Here is a 22457-nt window from a genome sequence, read left to right as displayed (position 1 = left end):
TGCCAGCGGGGCTGGCGAATCGGGCTGACTGACAAGCGATCTTTTCTTTCCCTCCTTAAATCCCTCCCTTACTCTGGGGTTACTGAAGTTCTCACCCTTCTGCGCTGACAAACCCCCCAACCCTCACACCTGGACTGCAGGGGGTTCACTGCCCATCTAACCCGGCAGAGGGAATCATCTCAACAGTGGGGCCAAGATCCCTGGAAAAGGAGGTAGAAATAGCTTAGAATGGTCTGAGTTGGAGTTCCAGCTCTGCCACAAACTGAGAGGTCTCTTGCACATCATCTCCTAGAGCCAGGCCTCCTCATCCAAACATAAGGGACTCCTCCAATTCCAGGCTGGGAGCTTCTTGCAAAGGTTGAGGCACATTAATGGTCTTAACCAATGTTCAACCCCCAGCCTGGCACAGAGGAGATGCTCAATAAATCCTTGCTGAATTAATGTTTAGAAGTAAGGTTAGGGCATCAGCTATAACATTTAAAAAATAGGGGGGAAAGGGGGCTGGCCCCGTGGCCGAGTGGTTAAGTTCGCGCGCTGCACTGCAGGCAGCCCAGTGTTTCGTTGGTTCGAATCCTGGGCGCGGACACGGCACTGCTCATCAGACCACGCTGAGGCAGCATCCCACATGCCACAACTAGAAGAACCCACAACGAAGAATATACAACTATGTACCAGGGAGCCTTGGGGAGAAAAAGGAAATAATAAAATCTTTAAAAAAAAAAATAGGGGGGAAAGTAAATGAGATAAGATGCCTGGTGGGGGGAGGAGTGGGTGCCAGCAATTGTCCTCTCCCGTGGGCGGTGGCATGGCTGCCCTGCCTGCAGACAGGGATCCAGAGTCTGGGCTCCTCTCTGCTTGAGTGTGGCCTCACCCTGCTGATGGCCATTCCCACACTCTGGGGAAGGAGCCGAAGCCCCGGCTTCCCCCAGCCCAGGCCTCCCACGAGGAGGGGGGGAACACAGGAACCCAGGAATCAAGAGAATAAACCCAGAATCTTGAGGCCAGAGCAGCTTCTGACATCCCACTCCAGCTCCCAGCTCCCTCATGGGTCCAAGGTCCAGGTCAGGGTGGCCCATTTATGTCTTCAATGCAGGAGAAAACCTGAGCCCACAGACAGGAACCAGCCTACAGTCTGTGGCCTGAGTCTGGGGCCAGCTCTCCACTAGGCTTTCCCCGGGGTAGGGAGAGCGGACTCCTTCACCTGCAAGTCCTGGTCCCTGGCTCCCAAGCCCTTTGTCTTTTTGGCAGCCACTCTATCTGCTAGAGAGGAATTCTGATTTTCCCCTTACATGTAGTGCCCACCAGCTAAGAAGCCCATAGTCTTGCCCTCCCCCCCCATGCTAGGTTGATGGGGTTCCAGGCACCAGACCAGCCCTGTAAAAGGCTGGACACAGGGGCCCAAAGCAACAGAGCCCAGGTTCCAAAAATCCCAAGGAACGGAGAAGGACAGGAGTAAATGATAATGACCCAGGAGTATTCTGTACCCTGGGGACTTAGATCAAACGCTTCTCAGGCTCCTCCAAACAGCACAGTCCCCAGAGACTCACTCGCCTCACACACCTGCCGCCCAGCCCTGCGTTTCTGGCCCAGTCAAGTTTTGGTGGGCTGCTGCCTTTTGTTTAAACCCCAAAGCCATGAAAAGTTGGCTTCTGCTTCTGAGGCCTAGAACTTCAGGCCGGACTGACCTCCAGGTTGCCCAGCTCAGCTCTCCTCTCACAGATGGGGAAACTGAGACCTGGAGATTTGCCAAATATAACACCAACCTGCTAATTAAAGGTGGCACATCAGACAACCTAAGCTTCTGCGTTCTACTTGAGCTGTTCCCATATCCCCTGAGTCTGAAATATTAATTTCATTTAGAAAAGACCTAGAGAGGAGGAACCCCGTGGGTCAGCTTGAGGTTCCTCTACGGGACCAGATCCCAGATTCCCCGGACGCAGTGAGGAGAGAGACTGCGGTTTCGCTGGGCTTCTAGTGGGCCAGGTGCTCCGGGCTGAGCTGCGGTAGAGACGGCCTGCAGATGCGCGTTTAGCAGGTGCGCGCGACGGCGGGAAGAAGAGAGCCCTTTTCGCGCGCCTCCCGAACCCCGGCACGTCCTGCAAACGGTACGCTCTGCTCCTCCCATCTCTCACGCTCGAGAAACATCCCAGTCCCTAGGCCCGCGCGAATTTTTCCTCCAGGAAAAGCATCCGTCATTGCGTTTGTAAAGCATTTCCTAAAATATCGAGTCACCCCGAAGTAGTTTAGGTTCTCAACAGTGGAGTCCAATTAGAACAAATTTATAAACCCAACTACAAGGACTCCGCAGGACTGGTCCCGCGCGGGTCCCTGAGGGAGGTGTGCGGGCGCCAGCGCAGAATGGGAAAACCACCAGCCAGATCCCTCGACGGACGACTGAAGACGGCAAGTAAGCCCGTCCTTGCTCTCACGCACACGTCCTGCAAAAACCTTTCACCAGCTGAGCCCCAAGTTCCACGAGGAGCAGGCGCCCGAGGCAAGCTGGAAGGCAGGCCACGCTCGGGGCTCATTCCACTTCCTGCGGTAGGGCCCCGGCCCGCAGACTAGGAATCACATAAACCGGGTTCCCTCCCAGCGCCGGAGCCCGCGTGGCCGCCCCGTGAGCTGGAACCCAGGAGAGATCGGCCTCTATATCAAAGACGCGGGAGCCGTACGCTGACAGCGTTCCAGGAAAGCCTCTACCCACGGCTGGCCCGCTCCTTTGCGCGTTCTGAGCTCGGGGGTACTCACTGCGCGTCTAGTTTGTGCCACTACGTATTAGGGACGAGAGCGGCTCCTGGACGTTTTGGCGGCAGAGGCAGCATGCGCTGCTCACCCTGCGCTGGTCTCACTCCGAATCCAAAATTTAAATGTCTTAAAAGTCCAATGCCTGGTGACACTTTGGTGGTGCCCTGAGGGACAAAACCTCTTTCCGAGGCAGAGTCAGACACTGCATCGGTTCCCCCTGCCCACTCCCAGGAGCCTCCCGGGTCCGAGGTGCCCCAGGGGGCCTCCCGGCTCCTACGAACAGTCCGGTTCCGGAGAATGTCAGGAGCCCGGGCCGGCGTGCGCTCCCTCTCCTGGGCCTCCTCGCCCCCAGCGGAAGCGGCTACACTCGCAGTCCGGGGAGGCACCCGGGCTGGAGCGGGGATCAGGGAAGGGGTAGGGCGAGGAAGGCCCGCGCTCGGCCACGGCCAGGTCGCCACCGCCCCGTGTGCAGGGGGCGCTCCCTGGCCTGCTTACCCTGGTTGCGAATAGCGGGCTGGCTCTCGAGGCAGCTGGGCAGGTAGGGCGCGTTGGGGAACATCCTGGCCTGGCCGGAGGACGCCTGGCTGGGCGGAGGAGGACCGAAGGGTCCGTAGCGACAGGCTCCGGCCGTGCCGGTGAACTGGCCCGAGAAGTGGACGGTGAAGGCGCTCAGACACTGCTCCTCGTGCGGCTCCGCGCCGCCCCAGCTCGGCTCCTGCTTGATGAAGGAGTGCGGCGGCGGCGGCGGCGGCGGCGGGGCGGGCGGCGGCGCGGGGCCGCCCAGCGAGCCGTAGGCCGAGGCGCCGGGGGGCGCGAAGTCCAGCACCGGCGCCCACTGCGCGGCGCCGCTCACCGGCAGGGCGCAGCCGCCGCCGCCGCCCAGCGAGGGCACAGCTGGCAGCAGCGCGTTCAGGTCCCGCACGTCGGAGCCCATCTGCTGCGGCCCGACCCCGGCCGCCCCGCGGCTCCTCCGGCCCGGCAGGCACTCGGCGCTCGGCTCGGCCGCGCCTAGTTTGGCCCAGGTCCCACCCGGGCCCCGGACCCCCGGCGGCTCGGACTGCGGAGGGCACCCAGGCGCCGAGCGGAGCGCGTGCGGAGACGCCGGCTCTGGGGCACACGTGGAGGCCGGCTCCTGCAGCAGGAGGAAGTCCAGGGTCGCGGCGAGGAGGCGGCGGGCCCGGCTCTGGGTGGGTGGGAGAATGAGTGGGAGGGAGGGCGGGAAGGGGGAGCCGGCAGGCGCTCGGGTTGCGGAGAGCCCCCGGTTGTGGGCGCTGCCTTGAACTCCTTACCCCAGCTGCCGGGCTGCCCCCGGCTTCCCAAAGCTCAAATAAGAGGGGCTGGCGGCGGGGGAGGAGGAGGAGCCAGGAGCCTCGTCTGCTCCATTCACACCACAGCCCTGGCCGGTCCAGGCGGCGCGCGCGGTTCCTTGGGGGCGCCCTGGCAGCGGGCGTGGGGGGCGGGCCTGAAGGAGCGTTCCTCTCGCAGACTCCCTCCTCTCCTACCCGCCGCGCGCTCTCCGCTGGCCTGTGGGCCACAGCCCTCCTCCTCCTTCCCTTCGCCTTCGCGGGTGTGGGCGCCTCGAGGCACTGGCGAGCCTCTCCAGGTGAGCGGTGAATGTGTCCTCCGCGAACGTGGGTGATGGGGGCAGGGATGGGGTTGTCAATCTGAGAGGGCGGATCAGGGGGAGGGACGGGTGCGGGGGGGGCGGGGGGTCGCCCGCCGAGGGCGGGATCTTGAGGCGAGTGCAGCGAACTTTCCCGGATTCCCTCGTTCAGCGCCCGCGAGTCTGTCGGGCTGGAGTGGTAGCCATAATTCCGGGGTCACTGGGGAGGGGGTGACCCCTTTTGGGTTCCGGAGGTCAGACTCCAGGCCATCGTGGGTCACCTGGAGTGGCTGCATTCAGTTGTGATAACCAGGGCGCATTCGGCCGTCTGGTAGTTGGTCACTTGGTAGGTCTGCGCCCAGAGGAGGGCGGTGGCCCCGTACTAAAATCGATGTCAGCGGCACCATCGCCCCTTCTAGTGAGTACCTGACCTTCTGCGGTGAAGCTGGGAAAACAGCAGCTGGTTTGGGAGGGCATTAAACCCTTAGGGAACGCTCAGCGCCTGCACACATCCCGGCCAGAGAACCCGGTGCCCACTGTGGGGGTGGGACGTGGGGAGGGTTTGAATAGGAAGCCCGCGGGGAGACGTCGGCTCTTGGAGCCGCTCCCGCCGAGCTCTGCCTCTGCCCGCGGTCGGGAGTCCCACTCGGGATGCAGACTGCTCAAGAGGCCGAGCCAGTTAGGCTGACCGAGGAGGAGAGCCTCCAGCGGCCCACGGTCCAAGGCAGTGTTCGCACCTTGGGCGCTCCGGGCGCCTGGCATCACCAAAGCCGACTCCTCCTCCACCTACTCACTCTGCGAGCCCCGCGCCCCAGAGCAGGTGTTTGAGGTCTGGTTTTGTTTTTTGGTTCTTCCAAAGTAGTCGGCATCTATGGAGGAGACCCCAGGCAAGGAGAAACGCCGAGAACCGGATTGGAGTGCGTTTCAGGGGCGCGCGGAAACGCCCCGGGGAGAGCCGTGAGGCAGCGGCGACGGCGCAGCCTGGGACGGCCAGGAGCGCGGGGCGGGGAGCGGCCGGTGGCCGTGGGCGTCTCACCAAAGCGGCCCTGGAGGGGCCCCCGGCTCCCAGCCAAGCCCACGTGAAGCAGCATCAGGGCAGTTGCAGTTGTAGAGGAACCGCGCGTCGTGAAAGCCTTGACTTACTCTCCATTTCTGACGTTTTGGTTTTAATTTGCACGGAGTAAACGAAGTAGCCGTCGGTTCCGGCCGCGGACCCGAAGCGCGCGCAGGCTCGGGACCCGCACTCGGGACTCCTGGCGGCACGGGTCCTGGAGGCACGGGAGACCGTAAGGGCAAAGGTCGGGAACGTGTGCTCCCCGCGTGTCCCCAGGCTACCTTCGCAGGTGTGGACATCTCTCTGCGCTACTTTGGTGCCTTAACTCTGCTTGGTCTCCACTCGGAAGCTTTTTATTTTTGTTTTAGAAACGAAAAGACCTTAGAGGCCAGCGCCCGTCCTCTCCCGTAGGCCGCATCTCCAGCCCCCGCGCCCGAGGGTTGCACGGGGGGCGTGCGCGGTGGGTCTTTTTGGCGGAGAACCTCCCCGCGAGGCTCAGCTTCTCCGGCCGAGTCGCCCCTGGAACGCCCAGACCCGTGTCCGGCCCCCGATTTTACTTCTACTTCGGAGTCGTTTTCTTACCCAGGACTCACTCAAGAGCCCGCGCGGGAAGGACCGCCCTTTATGAAAAGCCAGGGACTTCTATTTCCAAACGAAAGGTGGAGATTGTTTCTCTTTTATCCTCCTTGGCAAGATTTTGGGCTGGTATTTGGAGGAGGTGACTTGAATGGGAGCTTTTGTGTTTTTGAATCCCAGGTAGGGCAAAGGCGCCTAACTCTCGGTCTTTACGTTAAAAAGAATTTTTGCTTTTTGCCCGGGGGTTGGGGGGGGGGGGGGGGGGCTGAGTAGGGTGAGGGGAAGGGGAGCCGAGCAAATTTAGGACTCGTCTCCCCTCCGCCACGTGTTGCCTGACAATACTCGAGGAAGGGAAGAGCCGCGGTGCGACCTCGTTTTGGCCCCGGCACCCCCTCTCCCGCCCGGACTCGCAGTCACTCCGCTGCGGTGGGAGGAGCTCCCTGCCGCCGGCGGACCGCGCAGTGAACGCGGCGCCCCGAGCCGCCCGCAGCCGCAGCCGGAGGCCTCACGCCCACCCATCCCTTGCCAGGGGTCCAGGCGGACCTGGGCCAGCGCGGGGGGGGCGCAGACTCCTGCGGTTGCAGGGCCCCCCCGCTCCCGCCTCTCCTTCCCCGAGTAACCCGCTCTTCGGTGACCCAGGCAGGTACCCCTGCCAAACCGGCCTCGGTGCCCGAGCTGGGCACGGGCTGCACCCTCCTCCCGCCCCCGCAGGTCGGCGCCCTCCTGCACCCGCTGTGGTCGAGGCCCACCCGGGGTCCCGGGAACGAAGGCTGCGGAGACCCGGCCGGCCCCTTCTTTCACCCGCTTTACCACCCCATCAGCCCTGAGACGTGCGGCGCAGAGGGTCGGTCTGCATCACTGATTGGCAGAGCTGGACTTTCAACTCCTCATTCTACAGGGACGGAAACTGAGGCACAGACGGGAGAAAAAGTAGCTGTGGAGCGCAGGGGTTAAGAGCAAGGACTGGTGGCCAGAGAATGGAATCAGTTCCACCGGGTGACCAGCAGCTGTGTGACCCTAGACGAGTTCCGTAGCCTCTCCGAACCTCAGTTTCCCTTTTGGTCAAACGGAATAATGGGAAATGAGCTCATGAGGTCTCGGGGATTGGGCAGGAGGCTAGTGTTGGCCTATGCGCTCAACAGACGTTACCACTTTTGTTTCTATTGTTGTTCAAACACAGGTAGCAAGTTAGTGGCAAAGCCGAGCCGAAACCCAGGTCCCTCGACATCCAGCTCGGGCTTTACCACCACCCCAAGGCCCTCTAGAGCTAAAGGAATGAGGGGGAAAGGAAGCAGGAGGGCGAGCGGGACTCTGGGAGCCCGGGTGGCTTTGGAACGTCGGTAAAGCTCATCCTGGCCTGACGGTGCTTAATTATTACAGGATCAAAATATCGCGCCTGAGTGGGAGCGGGCAGTGGGGACCTCTGAACCCCCGCTTGACCCCGGCGCTGTCAACTGCCCCTGCCCGAGCGCGGCGCGGGCGCTGCAGCCGCGGCCCCAGGGCCCAGCGCGCTCAGGCTGCGCTCCGGGCGTCGCCCCGCGGCCGCCCCAACTGAGTGAAGCGCGGAGCGGTCAGGGCCGGGGCCGGGGCCGCGGACGGCCGGAGGACGGCCAGAGGGGGGCTCGGCGGCGCAGACCGGCAGCAGGCCCAGCGCCGGAGTCTGCCCGCCCTGGTCGCGGGGCAGGCGCTTGGGCACGGGAGATCGCAGCTTCATTTCTTTAAACTGAAAAAAAGGAAGGGAGGGACTTTTGTTATAGTCCATCCTCCACCCCGGCCCCCTCTGTTCATTTGAAAATTAGGTCGATGTTTTGACCAATCCCCCATCTCCGGTTCAAACCCAATTCTCCGAGCCGCTTTGGGGGCGCAGGGGGCGCGCACACTGCCGGGTGCGCCGTGAAAATTCTTCGGTTCCCCGCTGGGTGCCTCGAACCGCCGGGGCCACCGTCTGTCCTGACGCCCCGCGAGATGGTCCCCGAGCTCCCAGAGAGTCCCCGGTGAAAGGACGCCGCAGCGCCGCCTCTATTACGATACCGTAAATCTTTTTAAATTCTGGAACTAATTATATAGAGGATATGTCTCAATTTGTTCTGCATTAATGCCACAGTGGGGATGGAGGCCGGGCCGTGGCCGGAGCAGATACTCGGCCCATGAAATTGATGAACTGAGAGCTGCTTCCAGTCCCGGGCGCACCATCTGGAATTCCAGTCTGAGGTTACAATTAGAACTCCTGACCCCAGATTCAACTCTGCAGACAACAGGGGAAAAAGGAGAAAAGCAGAAAAGCAAGAGAAAGAACACTCAACTTATTCTGCACCTGTAAAAAAAAAATCCCCACACAATCTTAAAATCTATCTTAGAGAATTCTTTCCAAGTATTTCTTCTGTGTTTTTTTAACCTGTAAAAGATAATGGAATATATTTTATAGACTGGATCTTATCTTATCTCTTTTTCCTCTCCTGACTGCACTCAGTTTAATAGTTGTCAGTTTTTCCTCAGTGTTGGATTTAATTATGTAGGACCAAAAGATTCCTCAGTAAATTAGATTGCTGAATGTTCTGTTGTTTGTGTGATTTCGCCTTTGAGAAACAGCTTAATTACAGAAATTTATCTGGATCTAGGAACTTTTCTTCTTTTGACTGTTTCTCCAGCTTAACTGTAATCAGAGATTTTATTTGTGTTGTAACTTTATTTGTGTTCTAAATCGGTTGGACCAATTTCTTCCTTCTTTCTTTAGTAACACGCTGCTTTATTTTCCTCTCACTTTGACCCCTGAAGAAAGTGAAGGACCAGGCAGTGCTGGGGAATCTGTTAAATTTATTAGCATAAATGCTTAGACAAAACGAGGTATAAATCATTCAGATGTATTAAGCCATAAAATATCCCAATGAAGTCAGTCCCTTGCCAGGGTCCTGGTGTATAAATGTTCGTATAAAACAAGGTATCAGTATTATCTTTCAAACTGGATATATGTTGTAAAAATAGCCAAACATTGAGAGGAACATGGGGCGGTGGCAGGATGGCGGTGTTCTTTAGAGCAGCCTGTTGGCGTTGTGGTGGCTCAAAAAGTGACAAACAAAAAATCTCAACAGTTTGCATTTGAAATACTCAGTAGACAGATTTTTAAAGGGAGATTTGCAGGATATACTTGATGGGAAGCAAAGAAATAAGGAAGAGATGAACAGAGAGCAAAAGGCAGTGCTTTTTCTGTAGAATGCATTTTTTTTTTAAATCAATTTAGCTGCAAAAAAATCTGCTCAGAAAAGGCACTGGCTCAGCATACAGATAACGAATGAGCCATCAGTGAAGAGCCACCTGGGCCTTGGTTTACAAGCTCGGATGTGCAGCTGGTCGACGGAGAAGGCTGTGTATTCACTGGAGGTGGACGGGAGAAGAGAGTGGGGAGTGAGGCAGGGGAGTTGTCAGGCTCCCTAGCAGGGTTTACCGAGACAAAAATCAGAGACAAGTCTAAGGAGCAATGGCTGGCACAGCTCATAACCACGGCTCTCCGAAAATCTTGGCAAATCAGGGCATTCTTTGCCTTTTAGAAATGGTGATTCTGAAACTTTTTTTAAAATTAAGGCATCTACCAGATAAAGGGAGTAGTCCCCCTTTGTTTTCAGCAGGGGCATCCTCATCCTTTTGGTGCCACCTGAGTGCCAGGCATCGTGTAGGGACTGAGAATGCTGCCGGCCAGGCTCCCCCTGCTCCCGCGGAGCTTATGTTCCAGGAGGAACGACAGACAAATTATGAGCGAACAAGCGAGATGCTTTCAGATAGTGGCGGCCTCCGTAAAGGAGCAAGGATGTCTGTTAGCTGAGAGATCACTAGAGGGAGAGGGGAGTAGGAACAACCAGCCCTCGCTCCTTTGCTGCTTTCTGTCTTCCACCACACTGCCACGTTTTCACGTGTCTGCTGAGTACCCCACCCGACTGCCGACGCAGGAGGGGCCTGAAGGGTTTAGGACGCTTGGTCTGGGTCCATCTCTGCCTGCAAGGTGCTGGACTTCAGGGACTCCACGGAGCAGCTGTTGAGACAGAGCTGGGTTTAAATCGCCACCACCAGCTGAGCGACTATGAAAGATACTTAACCTCTGGGAAACTCGATTTTCTCCTTCAAGATAAAAAAAAAAACTACAGTGCCTCTTCGCGTTGTAAGAACTGGCTGAGGGAAGTCGTGGGATTTCGTAGCTGGTAGGAAGTGCTCAGGGAATGGTGGCTGTTATCTGTATTGACATAGATTCTGTTTTCCTTTACTTCTGATAATGTGTAAGTTCTAGACTTAGTACTGATACGGGTGTGAGTTTAGAAAAGTAGCCGTCTTCGTTCTCGTTGGGTCAGGGAGGGGCCAGGAAGGCAAGCCCTTTGCCACCGAGTCTGACTTTAAGGAAGGTTGCTGCCACCTTGAAGAAAACTGAAACCATTTTGTCCTACACCTGGGCCCTGAAATAGGAAATATGTGGATTTTGCTTCAAAATCAAGCTTCCATTCTTTCCTTCAGTACAGAAGGGTATAGGTTAACATCAGCTGGAAAAGCTGAGGATCGCATTGTTCCTTACAGCTGCGTTTCAGGGGCGCAGGCTGGTCCGGAATAAGGAATCCTGGGCTAGGTATAAAAACACCTGGGCTCAAATCCTGTGTCTGCCAAGGACCGTGGCTTTGGGGAAACAGCTTAAGTTCTCAATTTCTCAGTACCTGAAACAAGGATGATAATAAAAATGAAATAAAGCATACAGAGTGATTTGAAAACTGTAAAGTGCTAGGCGGTACAGAGAACCATCTGGATGATCTGTCATGTGGGAACGCACCGCAGAAAGTGCTGTTGGGGCTTTGAGGGTACATGGCTTGTTCCCAGGTTTCTTCGTTTGTGAAGTGGGCACCGTACCTTCCCCAGAGGGCTGCGGTGAGACCTGGACGAGCCTGGTGAACTTTGCGAACAACCCTTGGCAGAGTGTGCGCCGTGGGCGTTGCTGTTACTGTTACTCTCACCTTCTCTGGCCTCCTCCTGGGCCCAGAGCTGAGCCTGTGTCTACACACTGATAGTTTCTTACTCTGGAAGTTCAGAACAGTAGGAAGACCAAGGCTTAAGGGTCAGACGCTGGGGTTTAAATCCTCCTCTGCTCCTTTTTTTCTGTGTGGCTTTGGGTGACTTCCTTATTCTCTCTGAGCAGGAATTTTCATAACTGTAACATGGGGCTAACGATGCCTTCACCTCACAGAGTTGTTTTGAGAACAAATCAACACACACGTGTAAAGTCCCTACGTGGTGCCTGGCATGTAGTCACAAAAAAATAAATGGTCATTATTAAATTTTCAACTTGTCTAATCAGAGAATATTAACCGACTTCGAAAAACAGATCAGCCATCAAGGTGGTTTACAGCGTGACTGAGCATGCGCAGAAACAGATTCCCATCTTCTTTTAAATTCTAAACCTGTACCAGGTTGAAACCTCACTCTTCCCTGTATGAAAGATGCTGCAGTCGAGGCATTGACAATGTTTCCTTTGACTACAAGCTCTGTAGGTTAAAAGACATTATCCCATTTATTTTTACTGGGTTTCTTTGCAGAATATCCAGCATACATCAAGGACTTTGGTAACCCCATGTTTTGCAAAATAAGCAGGAAGCTGTTTCAGCCAATGGAGGTAAAAAGCAGTTTGACTCTTCCCGAGTTGCCACATCGCGTTATTAATAGCTCCGTAAACAGGCTTGAACATAGTATCAGCTGGCTGCTCAAGAGATTACAAAAGTTTATGAGAAGTTGCTTAGGAAAAACAAGATAGAGTCATTAGAAATCTGATACTGGTCAATAGTGCGTTTATTCCAAGTCTCCATAAATCACAAACAAATGAAACTTCTATTGTGATCACTGTTCCAGATCTAAAGGGTTCCCCTCTCCCCTTTGGTAGAAATTAAAGACATTTAAGAAAGCCTAGGATTTTTTTCTCTACCAATACAGAGGCTAATTACAAAATTTCCCAAGAGATAATAAATAAACTAAGCAGCAGATGTGACCACAATAAATGAGAAGGACATAACTTAACTTGGATTCTCTATTACAGCACATGTTTATCTTTAATTATCCCCAACCTGGGAATGGAGTAACTGTTGTTATCTGCTATATTTATTATTTATTTCTAGAGTGACTCCACATTTTTATTTTGCCCAGGACAGTCTCAGTTTAAGCTCTTGTCCTGACTTAATTATTAATTGCTCTCCTTTTATTCCCAAAAGTGTCCTGGTTTTGATTCTAAATGATAAGGACTCCACTTGCTTAAAATTTTATTTTATAAAAAAGATTTAAGAAAGCCATTAGAACAAAGATGAAAGACCAAGAGTTAAGTGTGTCTAGGGAGAAGAAGAAAAGATTGGATTAATATTAGAAATCAAAGGATGAGGATAGTTACTGTAGTTGAAAATAAATTTAGTTCTGAGTTTCCTGACAGCTTAGTCAAAAAGGGAAAATAAAACTAGTTACTTATCTCTCAATATGCAATAAAGGAAGAAACCCAATTTTTCAGAAGAGACAAACTTTTCTAAACTCTAAGAGGATCTTATCTCACTGGCCTTTCTATAAGGGTCATCAGACGATGGTTAGTGACTTCCACAATAATGTTTCAAAAACTGCGGACACATTCTCTGATTGGTGGTTTCCCATTTCAACCAAATGATGTAGTCTTAAATTTATAGTTCTGTGTGCTTTTTCTAAGAGGAGAGAGGCAATAACATAGTCCCTTTTTATAGTTTTGTGGGGGTCTGACCTGATTTAAATTAACCTAATGTGTTAATTTTCAGAAACTCCCAACTGATAATTTTTACAAACATCTTTTATTCATTAATCATCGAATAACTTTGAACATGAACCAAAACACTGCTAAGGACCTAACCCTGTTCTCCAGAATCTGTGATCTGATGTGGGGAGAGCCCAAGGGCAGTGGTTCTAAACTGAGGTGATTTGCACACAGCCTGCACCCTCACCCCCTGGACATCTGGCACCGTCTGGAGACAGTTGTGATTGCCACAGCTCAGTGGGGTAGGAAGGCGGACGCCACTGGCATCTAGTGGGACACTGCTAACATTCTTCAATGCACAGTACAGTCCCCCACTAAAAAGAGTTATCCAGCCCAAAATGTCAGTCGTGCTGAGGTTGAAAGACCCTGCCCTAGGTACTGTCAGCAGGAGAGATCATCATTTCTAGCTGGAGTACAAAGGAAAAAGCTTCGTGGCGGAGGGAGCCTTGAGCTCACTTCCCCCACCCCACCCCAGGGCGGGTGGAGACTCCACTCCCCAGGCTCGAGAAATGGTGGTGAGGAAACAGCAGGTGAGGAGAGGCCAGGCATGGTGCAGGGCTGCCGTCCACGCAGGAGCTGTGGGTTAACTGGTTTGGCCAGAAAAGAGGGGGAATCCGTGTGGAGCAGTAAGAGAAAGGCAGAGCGTACACACACACTCAGAGCAAAGCGTTCTGTTCTGACGCTATGCTCCAAGATCCCTCAATATTGCTAGCATTTTTTGAAAAGCACACAAATCAAAGACAGCATAAATGTTGTCTATGTTCCCCAAGACCGTTTCGTGAACGCCGCTTGTGGTGTGTACAGGGAGAGACTCCACATCATTTTTCACCACTTACATATTAGAGATTCCTTGGAACTCAGTTTTATATCGCATCAAATTTAAAAAATGGGTGCCTACTTAAAAATACAACCTATCCAGGCACAGAAAATTCTGAACCAATGCTGTAATTAATAAAACACTGCAGGAATCGCCACTAAGAAGTATTATTCTGACCCAGTTCGCGGTGTCATGCTGCAGATTGTCCTTCTCTGGAATCATGGAACGCTTTGTGAGAAGGGACTACAAAGCAGGTCCCTCGGTCTCAGCCATCTCACCCTCAGAGTTCAGCCAGGAGTGGGACAAAGCCCTTCTCCCCACGTCGACGTGTTTACTTTTGGCGAAGGAAAATACCGCTGTTGCCCAATTTGGTTTTCCAGTCCATTCACTCGCCTGGAGACACATATTTTATTCTTCCCTTTGATGATTTACAAATAAATTAGCACGATCCGCTAAGGTCTGCCAACATATACGCATTACTGGAGAAATCCGAGATGCTGACAAATGGTCGTAATTTATTTATCCCAAAACTTTCTTCTTAAGGACCAAATAAACAGCATCAGTGAGTTTATATACCTGACATATTTATTGCAGTATTCCCGCTGAGCACTTCCCATTGTCATGTGTTCCCACACAGTGTTTTCACAAATCGTGTTTTGAAAGAAGTGAAGGGAAATTCAGGCCAGAGAAACAAGATGTTATCTTTTGGAAAGGATGAGCCCGCTCTAATGGAAGTGGATAATCCACTCAGAGGGCTGGAAAGCCAGCATCCTCCAGTGGGTGTGATAAATCCACAGGATCTGAATCCAGGGTTTGCTCTGGGACTTTCAAGTCAGCAGGAACAATTTAGTCTGTTCCAAATAAACACAGTGTATCATTATTATTGTTGGTCAAGCCGAACATCTGCTGGGCCAGTTTTGCCCTGTTTCCTTGAGGCAACTGGCTTCATTGAGCACAGTTCTAATTACATCCATTGCAGGTGGGTCTCAGATGGGTGTATAATGACAGTGCTGTTCCTTGATCCTCTCTGTGTTTGAAAACCAGATTTAAAAAAGGAAAACATTCACCTGCTCATCTTGGATGGGTCACATGCGTGGAGAGCCCCATGGAGACCGCAGTTTCCTTCTGAATTCCATCAACTGAACCATTTTCAAAAAATGTGGATATTTGAGGCAGAGGATATTGACAAGCTGGCCTTCTTCATTTTAAAAGAAATACTGTGTGTGCTGTAAGTAATTATTTGGGGCAGGAGGAATCTAAATATCATGAAGTCGTCCTTAGTCATCTCCTTTTCCTGACTCAGTAAGGCGGCTTCCAGAGGCAGTTCAGTTCACGCAGGACCCATGAGACACTTTCTCTCCGGGTCGAATCAGCGGTTTGCAGCAGGTTACAGCTGCAAGGGGCTTTGAGGAGGACCCAGTCCTGCCCCTCGTTTGCAGATGAAACGTTATATGACTTGCCCAAGATGACACAGCTAGTTGGTAGCAGAGCTTTCCCTAAGGCCAGGCCTGTGAGAGGGCGAGCCACCTTTCTGCAAGAGCATGGAGTTGTGCACGCTTCCTGAATGCCTGTAACGGACCCCGGGGCCAAAGTGGAGCGAGGCAGCCCTTGCTTTCAGCTTGCTCAGCCTGGCTGTGCCAGGACTTGGTCATACAGAAGCAGGGTCTGGAAAGTCTGCCCTGAGAAGGATCCTGGCAGCAGCCCTCCCTCACACCAGGCCCAAGAGTTCCCTTCAGTCCCTCCCTCTGGTGATCGGGGAGCCTAAGGGCCACTCCGTTAAGCTCCACAGAGAGGGCTCTGGTGAGTCTGTAAGTAATTGGCTAATCACCATGTTGCTGAAATGAGCCATGCGTTGTTGTGCTGGACGGAGGAGGACTCGACGGGAGAGCTGACAGGCTGATGTCTGTTTGCTGGAACCAGTCAGTGGTGCCTCCCCGAGGTTTAGCGACAAGGGTGCCCCAAGGGGGAGCTCTTCTGGTTTGGAACTGAATGGAAGCGACTGGCTGATAAACCCAAAGCTCAGCCTTTCAGAGCCACAGTTAGTGGCACAGTCAGAGGAGGAGGACCTGAGAGACACAAGGAAATCAGGAATCCTCTCCAGCCCGTGTTTTTGTTGCCCATTTCAAGCTGATGACATCTTGACAGCATTTGGGATGGGGGGCGGAGGGGCGAGGGTTCTAGTGACACATGTGCAGACATCACAGACATTTACCAAAGTCAAGTTCCAAGAGATAAACAAAATAAAAGAGATTTTCTCCTAATTTGACTCCCAAAGGACCTGAAAAGCATTTCAAATGTGTCCAGTATGGCATTAAAAAAATTATCCCAGAAAGTAATTGCTCCCTTGGTTCTTTTATGTTTTTTTGTCCACAAACAAGAGCAGTTTTCTGAACTGCCCTGTCGGCTTACTCTCCAGAACAAGAGGACTTGCGTGGCCCCAGGACACGTGGCAGCAGCAACCAGGACAGGACAAGGCTGAGAAGGACAGAAACAGATGACGCTCTTTGTGACATCAGACCTAAAATTCTCTATAATTAAAACAGAATAAAATACTGAGGCTTAGAAACAAAGAAAGCATCCCATCAGGAACATTAGCAAGCTTCTTTAAGAGAATGTGAAATAAGATTTCTTAAAGCTGCTGTAAAATCTCTCTCATGCTCCCTGATGGCCCTGCGGGTGACTTCCCTGTGATTAGAATTAGCTTTCCTCCTCTTCTTTTCATGATAACAGTTATTATTATTATTATTAGCCATCATTTTTTGAGAGCCAAGCCCTCTCATACGTTCTCTCTACTTCTCATAACAACTATTCTAATTAGAGGTTATTTCCACTATTTCTGAGATGAGGAAGCAGATGCTGGCAGGTCGGGTTGCCCACTGTTGGCATCCAGAATGTGGTGTGACCAGACAGAGCAGCCGTCATGGTTTTGTGTGTATAGCATCCCAATTCTGGAAGGAGTGAAGTGGTTAGACGGTGCGGATCCAGAGCCAGACCTCGGCATAGCTCGTCCTCAGCATCACAATTACTGTCCAGCCCCATCAGGACAAGACCCACAGACCAAAGCAGAATTAAACTGCTTTTGCCACAGAATCTGTTTCCACCACACAGTGTCAACTAAAGTCTGACCTACCCACTTCCTGTTTGTATCAAATTCTGGCATAACCTACTTCCCACAATGGCTGTGTCCCTGAAATTAATTTTTTTGTTAAATACAGTGAATAATAGTGTCATTGCACTGTGGGGGAGTTACAAAAAGAAGTTGCTAGTTCAAGGAATCTCAAGGTGACTTTTTTCCCTCCTGAGTCATTCCTCTCTCTCCAAACTTGAATTTTCGTCTGCCAGGATTGACTGGAGAGCAGAGACGCACGGGCACCCCAGCGTTGTGTCTACAAGAAGCCAGAGGCAGCTCCGCCAAAGGCTCTGCTCAGGTGTTTAAAAGGTGGCTCCCAAAGATCTCAGAGCCAGGCCATTCCTGGCGGTCACAGGAAGAAAACGCACCTTTATAAACCCAGAAGCTCCTGTGTGTGTGCAGATGTTCACATGCCCACACACATTTCTGATGCCCACTGAGCTGCACCGTCTCACTTTTACCCCGTCTGTAAAAGCAAGCTTCTGTTTGCACGTCCTCTCCCTTTCACACGCCCCATCACAAACAATCCTGAAGTCTTGAACTAAAAGGATATTGCAAATTTAAAAAGGAAGATGGCTTCATGGGGGCAAGTTGGCGCCTTCCACGGACACTGACACACGGAGCTCCATCGAGGTGACTTCCTGGAGCTTCTGCACGTTGGTAGGAGAGAGTCCGGGACCCCCACGGGGAGTCCTGTGCTCCGAGGCCAAGACGGCTCTGCCTGGCTGAGAAGGAGGGTGTCTTAGGAAGATGACAAGCCCTGGGCCAGTATTTGAGATCGCAGCTCTTCCCAGAAACGCGTCTTGGTTCCAGTTTCCCCTTTATCTCTGGCGAAGGGCACTGTGATCATGGACTGAGGACTTTGGGTGGCCCCCTGCCTGCCGGGGTCCAACGTCAAGAGCGGGAGCAGCCCTTTCCACCCAAGCCGCACTCAGGGGCCATGCTCCACCTTCCTCCCCCAGCTCGGGTTTCTTTGGCATCCCTTCCAGATTCACAGGAGGCTCTGAGGCATCCCCGCCACGTGGGTCCTTTGGCCCCTGTGCAGAGTGGGCAGCTTTCACAGGCCAGCAATGGCACAAGGACAATAATAATGATAATAACCACCTGTTATCCTGGGCCTGTTAGATGACTGGCATATTTTCTTCAATTATTTCATTTGATCTTCACAGACATTCTGGGAGAAAAATCATAAGAACATTCTCTATTTTATTTATTTTATTTTTTAAGATTGGCACCTGCACTAATGGTTGTTGCCAATCTTGTTTTTTTTCTTCTTCACCCCAAAGCCCCCCTGTACATAGTTATATATTCTAGTCGTGAGTGCCTCTGGTTGTGCTATGTGGGACGCTGCCTCAGCATGGCCTGACGAGCGGCGCCACGTCCGCGCCCAGGATCCAAACCAGGGAAACCCTGGGCCACCGAAGCAGAGCACGCGAACTTAACCACTCTGCCACGGGGCCAGCCCCAGAACATCCCCATTTTATAGATGAGGCACAGAGAGCTTCTCATGTGTCCAGAATCCCATGGGTGGGAGATGGCAGAAAGGTGAGTGGGTGAGACCATCTGCTGGTCACCCAGCCTCTGTGTTGGTCAGGGTCCTGCAGGCAACCGATGACACAGTCGGGTGGGGTGATTGAGGAACGTTTAATGAATGTCTGTCTAGAAAGCTGTGGGCAGGGTCGAGGGAAGCCAGTGCAGGGGTGAAGCCCCCTGACCCTGGCCGCCCAGGGAGCCTGTTGCCATCCTGGGGCTGAGAGGGGGTAAAGGGAGGGAGTGGGTCCTGGAGCCCAGATAGAGGAACTGACGGTGTGGGGAGGTGGAGAGGCCCACCTCAGCTAACCTTCTGTGGGGAAGTCGGCCTGAGCTGATTTGTCAGGGAGGGGCAGGGAACAAATAGCCTGACCTTATTCTTCTTTCTCCCGCCAAGCTCTGCCACGATTTCCCAGTGGCCACATCCTACCAGAAGTGGGAGGCAAGGGAGCCCCCTGAGGCTGCAAGAGGCAATGGTCAGCCTCCTGAGGCCCAGAGTCGGGGGAATAAAGGTAGAGATGAATTTGGAGGGGGATTGTATGTCTGACAATGACTTTAGCCTTCTCTTGACTGATATTTAGCTGGCTGTTTAATTCCAGATTGGAAATCATTTTCCCTTGGAATGTTGAAGACATTGCTCTTTGCCTTTTAGCTTCCAGCATTGCTTTTGAGAAATCCAAAGCTGTTGTGAAGAAATTAGCTTTTTCTCTCTGGAATTTGACAGGATCTTCTCTTCAGGAGTCCTCTGAACTGCCGAATTCCGTTCCCAATAATCCCTGTTAAAAAGATCAATCTATAAATAAATTGTCCCAACAACTATTTTAGAATGACAGTTTATAGATGCAGAAAAAGGAATTACTAATCCATTTTTGGAGAAATCACTTTTTCCATAAGTGGCATTTAGAGCTCAATCTAATATAAGTATTGAATTTTAAATTCTGTTTTAAAATACGTTCTCTTGGTAAATCACGTTAGATATGGGGAGAAAAAAATTCATGACAGTAGGAGTGTCCAAGATTATAGTATTTCTGCTCAGCATCTAAAAATGTCTCAGTTATTGTCCTCACATGAAAACTGCTTTCTTTGAACAAGAAAGGCCTAGGTTGGCACTAAACAGTCCTTTTAATAATAACTAGGGGAACAGACTCTTCAAAAAGTAGACTTACCAGACATTTCTTTTAGAAAAATGATGTTTTATTTCTAATGAGCTTGTTATTTCACCTGAAGATATTGTAGCTGGGAGGAGAGAGCACCCTGTTGTAGAAACCACTACCCAGTAAGTTTGGCCCCAGCACAGAACAATTGGTGACAGAAATTCTTTTGTGGGTTGTAGACTCCTGGTGGAGCCAGAGTTGGTTGGCATGAGATGATTTCCATGGTCTGTTGAACACCAAAGACGAGGCTGGCTCCTGGCCACAAACTAGCTGCGCAGTCGATAAGACCTGCTGCCATCAACCCAAGGCTGCTCTGACTTCTGATTTTTTTTAACAATGAAACGAAACTGCCACAGGGAGGAGAGAGAACAATGGTGTTTTCACAAATGGAACACAGATACAGCTTGACTGACAATTCAAGTCAGAGAGAAAAGGAAGCCCAGGAAGACCGAGGTTGATCTGTCTCCTTGCCAAGAGCAAACGCTTGAGGGAGGGCTCCATCCACATGGCAAACTGGCTCAACGGTGGACATTTGGATTCAGCAATTTTGTTGGATATTTTCTGGCAAAAGAGCACTTTTTCTAGGACTTCAAACATAATAAGAGTAAAAATACACGATCAACACACACAGCATAGCCTCCTTGAGACCTGAGGAAGGAAGAACGGAGGTCTATTGCGACGCGCTGGAGCTGTTGTCATCCTGGTTCCTGGAGATCCGCCAGGCCGGCTCAGATGCAGCTCTGGCCTGTGGAAGGGGCCAGGCTCAGAAACCTCCGGTTGGCCTTTCTAGACTCGTAATCCTCTAAAAATGGAAATGAGGAAGTGTTCATTCATGACCTTGAAAAATTGTTTATAAAAGTATATTATAATGTATCCGTGAAACGGGCTGGGAAGAGGGTTTATGTGAAAGTTCACGTGAGAAACGCAGCTATTAGCAGGCATGCCATTCCCCACCTTGACCCCGGCAGGAATGCGTAAATTGTAACATATGGAATGTAAGCGTCTGTTGAAATGTTTCATAAATCTGCCTGGCAATGAGCATCGCAAGGCCCTGCGTGAGAACAGGCCCCAGAAACGGAGAGACAGTGAACGTGCGTCTCACTTGAGGCTATTAATCAGCCCAGAATCTGACAATCTAGAATTTCCAGATAATGTTCTTTAATCACATTGATTACTTTCTGACAAGGTGACGCTTTTTCATGGCACCCAGCCCAGGAATAGGTGATGTTCATCCGTCCATCCGTCCATTCAAAAAACACGTACTGAGGGCCCACCGCCTGGAAGGCCGTGTGCTGGGCGTTGCGGGTGCCATGAGAACGAGAGGCACCGCCTTGCTGCTGCAGAGCCTGCTACAAGTAGAAAAGCAGATATTGGACAAATAACAAGAATAATTTCATAATTACAATTTGGATAGATGCTATGAAGGAAGATAGCAGCCTATACTAAAGGCACCACGCTCTTCAGACTTTCCGCGAGGATGTCCATTTAGTCCTCATAATCTGCTCTGCAGGAGGTGCTGTCAGCCCCGCTCTGGAGATGGAGAAATAGAGGCACGGTGGCCTCCGTGTCCTGCCCAAGTTCACACAGCCACGGTGGTGGCTTAGGATGCAGTCCAGCAGTGGAGTGCAGGCCCCGTTCCTCACACGACGCCACTTGTTATGACCCGAGTCAGGAGCCGGTGCTGACTTAGATCTGCAGGTTAAAGAAAATTTCCTTCAGGATATGATTTTAGGCCAAGCCCAAGGAGAAGTGGGAATTAATTTAGCCAAAGAAGGTAACAGGAGTATTCCAGAATCAGGGAGTAGCATATCAAAGGCCTTGCAGCAGAAGCAGTTGGCCCTGGAGGCTGGTGTGACTGCAGTGTGGGGATGAGAGGCAAGGCTGGAGAGGCAGGCAAGGGGCAGAGCAGGTGGGACCTTGTAAATCCTGCTAGGAATCTCGAGCTCTGTGCTGGGCAGTGTGGGAGCTCCCAGAGGACCTGACGGACATGGGACTCAGGGTGGTACTGCCACAGCTGGGAGAGGAGAGGTGTCCCCATGGAAGACGGAAGCTGCTGCTGGGCGGGCATCTCACCCCCCCTTCCCTCCGTCATCTGCAGGAGAAGTGGGCTCTGCATCCTTCCGTCCTTATCAGACCTCTGTCCTCTGCTGCCATGAAAAGATGGTGATGGAAGAAAAGACTGGTGCTGTGGACTGAATGTTTGCGTCTCCCCCCAAATTCATATGTTGAAATCCCAAGGTCATGGTATTAGGAGGTGGGGCCTTTGGGAGCTGATCAGGCCACAACGGCAGAGTTCTCACAGATGTCATCAGGGAGCTAGCTCGCTGTCTTTCCTCTACGTGAGGACACAGTGAGAAGTCGGCCGTCTGTGTCCTGGAAGCAAGCTCTCAGCAGAAACCAGTCCGTGCCTGTACCTGCCTGCGGGCTTCTACCCTCCAGATGGGAGAAATACGTTTCCGTGGTTTATGAGCCACCCAGTCTGTGGCAATTTGTTACAGCACTGCAAACTGATCAAGACAACTAGCAAATCCAAAAATTCGTGCAGCACTGAGATCTTAGTATTAACCTCAGTTTCCACCATTCATTTTGGCGTTGCCCAAACTGTGGGACCCCACTATGTTTAAAAATGGTTCCCCCCAAATTTCTGTGTTAAAATAGCAGCATTTCCTTACACTCCCAAGTATATATAGAGAGAGAGATCTCAATAGATATTCTATAATTCTGTGTATTTTCATCCGTTCTTTCATCTCTTTATTTATCAAAGATTTGCACACCTCTTGTGTGACAGACATGAAAGATAGAGAAGCAGGTCAGACTGACTGTGCTCACAGGGGGCACTCACGCCACATGATACTACCGTTCCCCATGGAGGCAAAGTAGCGGCCTCAGAGTGCCCGCAGCCAAATCCTAGAACCTGTGAATGTTACCTTACAGGCAAAAGAGACTTTGAACTTAAGGATTTTGAGATGAGGAGATTGTTCTGGATTATCTGGGTGGGCCCAGTGTCATCACAAGAGTCCTTTTAAAAGTGAAAGAGGGAGACAGGAGGGCCAGAGTCAGA

The 22457-nt window shown here is 52.0% G+C and overlaps 1 protein-coding gene and 1 long non-coding RNA gene across 3 annotated transcripts in view; one reads left to right on the top strand and one right to left on the bottom strand.

Moving 5' to 3' along the window:
• Positions 1 to 4338, bottom strand: part of WT1 (WT1 transcription factor) — a 45227-nt gene extending 40889 nt beyond the window's left edge. The window contains exons 1-2 of one of the 2 annotated variants that reach the window (XM_046684519.1): positions 4035 to 4338; positions 3241 to 3928 (exon numbers count right to left, since the gene is read on the bottom strand). In XM_046684519.1, the coding sequence (XP_046540475.1) occupies positions 3241 to 3679 (439 nt within the window). In that variant the 5' untranslated portion in view covers positions 3680 to 3928; positions 4035 to 4338. Of the gene's footprint in view, positions 1 to 3240; positions 3929 to 4034 lie in introns of those variants that run through there. The other variant, XM_046684520.1, reaches the window with a different exon arrangement.
• LOC124251712 (uncharacterized) overlaps positions 4277 to 22457 on the top strand; it is a 46706-nt gene continuing 28525 nt past the window's right edge. Inside the window, exon 1 of the long non-coding RNA XR_006891844.1 lies at positions 4277 to 4348. This is a non-coding gene — a long non-coding RNA (uncharacterized LOC124251712). The remainder of the gene's footprint in view (positions 4349 to 22457) is intronic.

This window comes from Equus quagga, chromosome 14, assembly GCF_021613505.1.
Source record: "Equus quagga isolate Etosha38 chromosome 14, UCLA_HA_Equagga_1.0, whole genome shotgun sequence".
Lineage (NCBI taxonomy): Eukaryota > Metazoa > Chordata > Mammalia > Perissodactyla > Equidae > Equus > Equus quagga.
This window is presented reverse-complemented; position numbering and strand designations above follow the sequence as displayed.